Genomic DNA, 7,500 nt, shown 5'->3' with positions numbered 1-7,500 from the left:
TGATGGTACAGTAGGTGATGTTGCGCTCCACCTCAGCAATCCATCTCCCAGGGGTCTAGCGCATTGAAACTCGAGGTTACGGATGTAACCCCGGTTTCTTTAGAATTCTCCGTAACATACTCACTATGGGATATCATCGCCGGGAGGCGCTGATATCCCATAGTGAGTATGTTACGGAGAATTTGACAAGAAACAGGGATAGTCTCTCTCGCTCACGGCTGGTACAGACAATAAGCCACTCAAACCTACGTACTTACTACTCTTGTAGTAAGCTTGTACATCTGCTGTTTTCATCTGCTGTTTTCAAAAATCTATATTTTTGAAATAATGGAACAAATCAATTGTTTTGATCGATGTTTTCTGCGGTTTTCAAAAATCTATATTTTTTTAATAATGGAACAAATCAATTGTTTTGATCGATGTTTGATCAGCCCTGCTTAGCCTGGCATGCTGTTTCGAAACAGCCTCCCGTTGCATAGCATCGCCTCTGCAGTTCACACTAAAATCCTCTTTAGCAGCTTACAAGAACACAGCTGGTGGTACCAGGGCACTTTAAGGGCAGCCTTGAAAGCTAATGGAGTGAATCATCAGCGTGTTTTCCTCATTTTTGATAAGTGGTGAACGTGACTGCACTTGTAGTTTTTTTCAAATGCTTTGGAGTATGAATTCATTCTCTCATGTGAAGGTGGCTCTCAATCCTTGCTCCTCTGTGGCTTTTAAGCTTTCTACACCAGCAGGTATTTCAAAACTCATAAAGGTATTTTTTTTGTGTTTCATCCTTTTGACAGCTATGTACAAACCTTGTATGTCCAAAACAGTCACTTTTCAGGAACTGGAACATTTAAAAAATGTTTATACAATAAAATCACAGAATCTCTGTACGTCTGTTATTCACGTCCGACCGATTTCAAACCATTGTCGCCAACCCGAGGGGCCTGAGTGCACAGTGTCGAGTCATTCGGACATGCGGTTGTCCAGAACCGCCGATCCGACCAATATGCCCAAATATATGGAGATTCAGTTGTCCAGAGCCGCCGATCCGACCGGCAACCACTTTAACCCTATTTTATATTTCATCAACAAGTTCAGGTGTTCAAGTGTCGCCATGTGCAATGCTTGGAGATCTGTTCGAATATTTTCAAAAACATTTAAATAATAATAATCTTCTCTTATGTGGTCTCTACAAAACCTTTTCAGATGGGGGTCCGCTGCAATTATATAAATGTCCGCATTAGGACTTCATGTTACCTCGCACTTGCCGAAGCCTTCTCCAAACAGCGTGATGTGGGTGATGACAGCGGAGTCGGGCACCACCATGGAGAAGGGCCTGAACATGCACTTCAGGTTGTCTGGTAGCTCCGTATGGCCGTTGTAACCTGGAAAAAAACAAAAAAAAACAGAAGAGGCTAGTGGAGAACCTGATCTGGATAGGGACACATGATCGGATGCAGGACAATGTCACTATGGAAGAAAGAGACAAGATAGTTCTGTTCCAAACCAAATACTCTGTTGCCACACTCGTTGGGCCAGCGTCCCCCTTTCAATATCCAGGTCTCTCCAGGTTTCTTTTTTTATTAGGTGCTAATTTGGTGCAGATACCAAACAAGAGGCACTCTTATTAATGGTTCCATTGTAAAAGAATAAACAGATGAGCATTATGGACTGTGCTCAAGTGATCTGTGGTTTATGAATCTGTACCAGTGAGTAATAATACTATTATCATATTATCATTTGATTTTTTTTGTCATGGCTGCCAGTTCCCACCTGATGTAATGTGTGAGTTCAGACTGCTCCAGACCGTAATGAATAACTGCTAGCTTGCATAATGTCTTCATGCTAGGACTTAAGTCTAAGATGTACAGGTCATTGTTAAAGAGGATGATACGATCTCCCACCATGCAACAGCACATAAAATGCATCCCTGAACATGGGCCTTTCCCCTTGGGCTCAACCTTCTTCCAGGAGAAGGTCTCTGGGTTGAACTTCCACAAATCATTGAAGGTCCGGTCCTGGATTCCACCACCACATATGTACAGCTCTCCATTGAAGGCAAAGGCTGAATGACCCCAGCGTCTTGCTGGAAGAAGCTTGGCAGAAGGTGTGCTCAGCCAGGAGTTGGTCTCTGTGTCAAACACACTGATGTTGTTGCCCCCAAACATAAACATCTTTGTCCCGATGATGGTGGCAGAGCTATACCATGTAACAGATTGTGGATGTGTGCCTCTGGTGTTAATTAAAGCCCAGACCATTGTGGTGGTGTCCAACTTGTAGATGTCATTCGTGCGTCCAGTCAGCTTGATGTATCCTCCATGGATATACATGACCTTCCCCAAGACACAGGCTGAGTGGTGCCTTCTCGCCTCTGGAACAGTCCCAGAAACCACGGGGTTGAGCCATCTATGAGTGTCGACATCAAACGCATGAAGAGCATTGCATGACGTTAGCCCACCCCAGATGTAGATGAAATCTCCTGCCAGCACAGCTGTGTGGCCGTAGATAAAGGAGGGAACCTCAAAGAGACCAGTTGTAACTGGAGGCAACGTCAGCCAGCATAAAGACACCGTGTTAAAAACGTGAACTCCAATCTGACACACATTTTCTACAGAACAGTCTACGAAGGTGTAGACCTTGTGCCTTACTGCAGCAGCAGCATACCAGTATCCTGGACTTGGATTTCCATTCAGATGCACCGTCCAGAACATTCCTCACACCGTAGATAAATTTGAATTTTGCAAGTCCTGCTTTGTAACACAATGCAGTCCTGATGTGCGCCCTATCATTTATATTCGTTTAGCCGCACAAATGTCACATAAAGTCTGGCCAATCCACAAAGCCGATGAGTGTATATTGACCAATTAAGGAACCTGATTGCTGTTGATCTCCCTAATATGGCAAATTGAATCGCTGCACCACGCAGCAGAGAGAGAGATCTACAATTGAGACAGCGCAAATTAGTTTAAGTTTAAGTGCTGCATGATATGTACGTCACGGACACATCCTTTGAGGTTTTCAATACAAGTATACGTTTGTGTCTTTCACGTATCATTTTTATTTTACATTATATTTATTTTGGAAAATTATCGCATCTTGCTTCTTCCAAACGGCGTCTTGCAAGACTTATTTTGGATACTAACCTGGTGAATTCACTGGGTACTTGAAAATGTCGGGATATATCACTCCTGGCCATTTAGTTGGGTCATTTCCCCAAATACAGTCAGGCAAGTTAAATGGACAACACGGTAAACCCACACGTTTTAATTTGTCATTGTACCGTGGGAGCTCCACGGCAGGTAGAGAATTAATATAAGCCTGTGACATGTTAAAAATATAGACATAAACAAAGTCAGTCTGGAAAGTAGAATTGAGAATTCCCCTCTTTAAATTTGGCGCTCGTAAGGACAGTGATGTCACTGAAATACCTGTCTGTCTGCCGTCTCCCCTCTAACCCATTTGTGTCAAATTAAATGTGAAACACATAATCTATTGAGAAAACAAGACGATATGTTGACAAAGACATTTGGCAACACATTTTTATTCAATCTATATCGTCTCCGGTTCATGTAGGATTATTTTAAAAGTAGGCTACGGTTCAATTACAGTGGCTTCCTATGGGCTGGCCTGCAGTACACCGTTCTCCCTTACCCCGAGGGGTGGTGCTGTCTCAATTGTGGGCATGACATTGTGGGCGTGAAATTGTCGGCGCCCGTGTGTCTCTATAGAGCGTCGCAGTTCCCGCCCACTTCCTGTTTTTTTTGGTGCCGGAAGAAAAAACTCAATGCATTTTTCCATTGACATTTCCAAAAATATTTATATCTATTAATTTAAGCCTCGAATCAAGCCATCACGAGATGACATGAATCATGACCATAAAACGTTTGATTCTGTGTTTGTTTTTTTTTTAAAACGGCAAAACAAAGGGTATTTATTAAATATAGTATATCATATAATTAAATATAAAATAAAAAAGAAAACGTTTTATGGTCATGATTCATGTCCTCTCATGATGGCTTGATTCGAGGCTTAAATTAATAGATATAAATATTTTTGGAAATGTCAATGGAAAAATGCATTGAGTTTTTTCTTCCGGCACCAAAAAAAACAGGAAGTGGGCGGGAACTGCGACGCTCTATAGTCTATACCATCAACACAACATCAAAACTCCTGCTGTGCAGCTCATTTAGCTCATTTAGACACCAGAATATAAATAGTCTAGTATAAAGGTCCCTGCAATTAGATTGCATTAATTTAAACAGATGTTTGTTTCATGAATACGTCCATACTAAATTTGAATATTACACGCCAATAAAGCGACACAATTGTTTCTTTTGAATCGAGGCAGGCTTTTCCCCATAAAAGCATCAACCTGTATGAATGAGGCACCGCCACCAAATGAATAGTTTGATGTGAAACATTCTCTGATGCATTTCCACGTGTAAGGACCTCATTTGTTGAGGTTTGTCAGGCTATGTTGCTTTCACATGCTTTTACATGCTATTACATGTAAAGTAGGGGTGACGATATTCTTGTTTTTCTGACCAACCAGCTTACTTAACATTGGGTTTGATTTCACACAGTTTCATCATGCATTAACATGATGAACATGATGAACAAACACAGCCTGCAGCCAAAACGAGCACGTTATTGATCTGGTGAACTTTCATTGAGGTGACATCATGAAGAGTTGCTGTGATTGTGTCGACTACGTCCTGAGCTCATTTAGGGCAATTTAAAGCAATGCTGTAGACCAACTTATCATTTTTACTTATGTATTTTTATGACTGCCATATGCTGTAATACTTGGATGTTGTCTTTCATAATTATGTATGTTTTTAATGTGGACTCAATGGGCTCATAAATCAAATCAAACTTAAAATGATAAATAGTATGCTGATATTTGTTATGCTGTCCAAAACTGTTGGACAGCATAACACACACCGTGTGTGTGTGTGTGTGTGTGTGTGTGTGTGTGTGTGTGCACTCACCAGGGTTCATGGTGATGAAGATGCCGCAGGACGGGACGAGGCGGATCTGGCGCCGGTCGTAAACAAAGCGGTCCTGTCCCGTTGCCAGGGCGACCAGGATGGAGTGGATCCGCTGGGCCAGCACCGACTGCACCCCCACGCTGACGCGGTTGAACTCGTCGAAACAGCCCCACGCTCCTATCTGCTCGGTGGTGGACAAAGCATATCGTCACTGTCGGTCAGAAAACTCATATATCCATATTTTTGTAAATCAATGGCCTACTTCATCGTAGAAGAGTGCTGCACAAAAGCTGTGCAAATAGCAGATCTACAAGCTCACAATGTGCCGCGACTTTTCGGCATTCAAATTAACGGCACGTTCGAGCTTGTAGACCGGCTTATTTTGACGCTTTTAATTTGTGTGACGCTGTAGCAGTGTTGATTTTGACAGCAAAGTTTGATTCAGTTTTAGTCATAGTCTTTTGAATCGAATTCCATTTAGTTTTTGTCATATTTTAGTCATCTGAAATGTATTACTGTTAGTCTAGTTTTAGTCGACTAAATATCATAAGATTATAGTCGACTAAATCTACAGTTGATTTAGTCGAACATAAAGTATTTTGGCGGTGCTTTATGGCGTCGTAATGGCTGATTTTACATGTTGCATGCTGAAAATAGCAGATCTACAAGCTCACAAGCTGTGTGAGCTTGTAGATCTGCTATTTTCAGAGCATCGAACGCAACCAAACATAAAACGACTTGTCTTTTAGTTCTACTGGTTCTCTTTCTCCACAAGTCCCTCACTAACATTTTAGTCTAGTTTTTATTTGTCGACGAAATTTTCAATATTATTTAGTCTTAGTTTTTATTGAGTTTTAATTTATTGAGTTTTAATTTAGTTTTCGTCAGTGGAAAAAAGGTAGTCGACGAACATTTTCCGTCATAGTTTTTAGTCGACGAAATCAAGTAGGGAATTAATTTACGAAAAGCCCATTACATTCAAAGGGCCCAGCTCTAATCACTGTTATTATCATCATCATGGATGGTCATCATCATGCCTATACCTGTGCCAGCCCAGAGTACATGCGTGCCATGCACGTGTAGTCCAGTCCCTCGGAGCAGTTGACCACGATGACATACAGGCCCAGGGCCTTGCCCAGGTCTTTGACCGTCTCCGTCTTCCCGGTCCCCGCCGGCCCTTTGAGAGAGCCCCCCCGGTGGAGGTGGAGGGCCGTGGTCAACGCCATGAAACACCTGGGAAAAAAACACAGCACACGCGTTCATGAAACACCTGGACAACAAACACCACATACACACACACAGTCCTGAAACACCTGGACAACAAACACCACACAAACACACAGTCCTGAAACACCTGGACAACAAACACCACACACAGTCATGAAACACCCAGACAAACACCACACACACAGTCATGAAACACCTGGACAACAAACACCACACAAACACACAGTCCTGAAACACCTGGACAACAAACACCACACAAACACACAGTCCTGAAACACCTGGACAACTAAACACCACACAAACACACAGTCCTGAAACACCTGGACAACAAACACCACACAAACACACAGTCCTGAAACACCTGGACAACAAACACCACACAAACACACAGTCATGAAACACCTGGACAACTAAACACCACACAAACACACAGTCCTGAAACACCTGGACAACAAACACCACACAAACACACAGTCCTGAAACACCTGGACAACTAAACACCACACAAACACACAGTCATGAAACACCCAGACAAACACCACACACAGTCATGAAACACCTGGACAAAAAAAAACACACAAACACACAGTCCTGAAACACCTGGACAACAAACACCACACAAACACACAGTCCTGAAACACCTGGACAACAAACACCACACAAACACACAGTCCTGAAACACCTGGACAACAAACACCACACAAACACACAGTCATGAAACACCTGGACAACAAACACCACACACAGTCCTGAAACACCTGGACAACAAACACCACACACAGTCATGAAACACCTGGACAACAAACACCACACACAGTCCTGAAACACCTGGACAACAAACACCACACACAGTCCTGAAACACCTGGACAACAAACACCACACAAACACACAGTCCTGAAACACCTGGACAACTAAACACCGCACAAACACACAGTCATGAAACACCTGGACAACAAACACCACACAAACACACAGTCCTGAAACACCTGGACAACAAACACCACACAAACACACAGTCCTGAAACACCTGGACAACTAAACACCACACAAACACACAGTCATGAAACACCTGGACAACTAAACACCACACAAACACACAGTCCTGAAACACCTGGACAACAAACACCACACAAACACACAGTCCTGAAACACCTGGACAACTAAACACCACACAAACACACAGTCATGAAACACCCAGACAAACACCACACACAGTCATGAAACACCTGGACAAAAAAAAAACACACAAACACACAGTCCTGAAACACCTGGACAACAAACACCACACAA

The 7,500-nt window shown here is 42.7% G+C and overlaps 1 protein-coding gene across 1 annotated transcript in view; it reads right to left on the bottom strand.

Moving 5' to 3' along the window:
- The window catches only part of dnah2 (dynein, axonemal, heavy chain 2), a gene marked incomplete at both ends in the record, with an annotated part of 428,475 nt that overhangs the window by 185,255 nt on the left and 235,720 nt on the right, over positions 1-7,500 (bottom strand). Inside the window, 3 exons of the mRNA XM_080450915.1 lie at positions 1,249-1,376; positions 4,983-5,163; positions 6,026-6,215. Of these exons, the coding sequence (XP_080307041.1) occupies positions 1,249-1,376; positions 4,983-5,163; positions 6,026-6,215 (499 nt within the window). The remainder of the gene's footprint in view (positions 1-1,248; positions 1,377-4,982; positions 5,164-6,025; positions 6,216-7,500) is intronic.

Source organism: Gymnoscopelus braueri (assembly GCF_963280865.1).
Source record: "Gymnoscopelus braueri genome assembly, chromosome: 15".
In the NCBI taxonomy this organism is placed as follows: domain Eukaryota; kingdom Metazoa; phylum Chordata; class Actinopteri; order Myctophiformes; family Myctophidae; genus Gymnoscopelus; species Gymnoscopelus braueri.
This window is presented reverse-complemented; position numbering and strand designations above follow the sequence as displayed.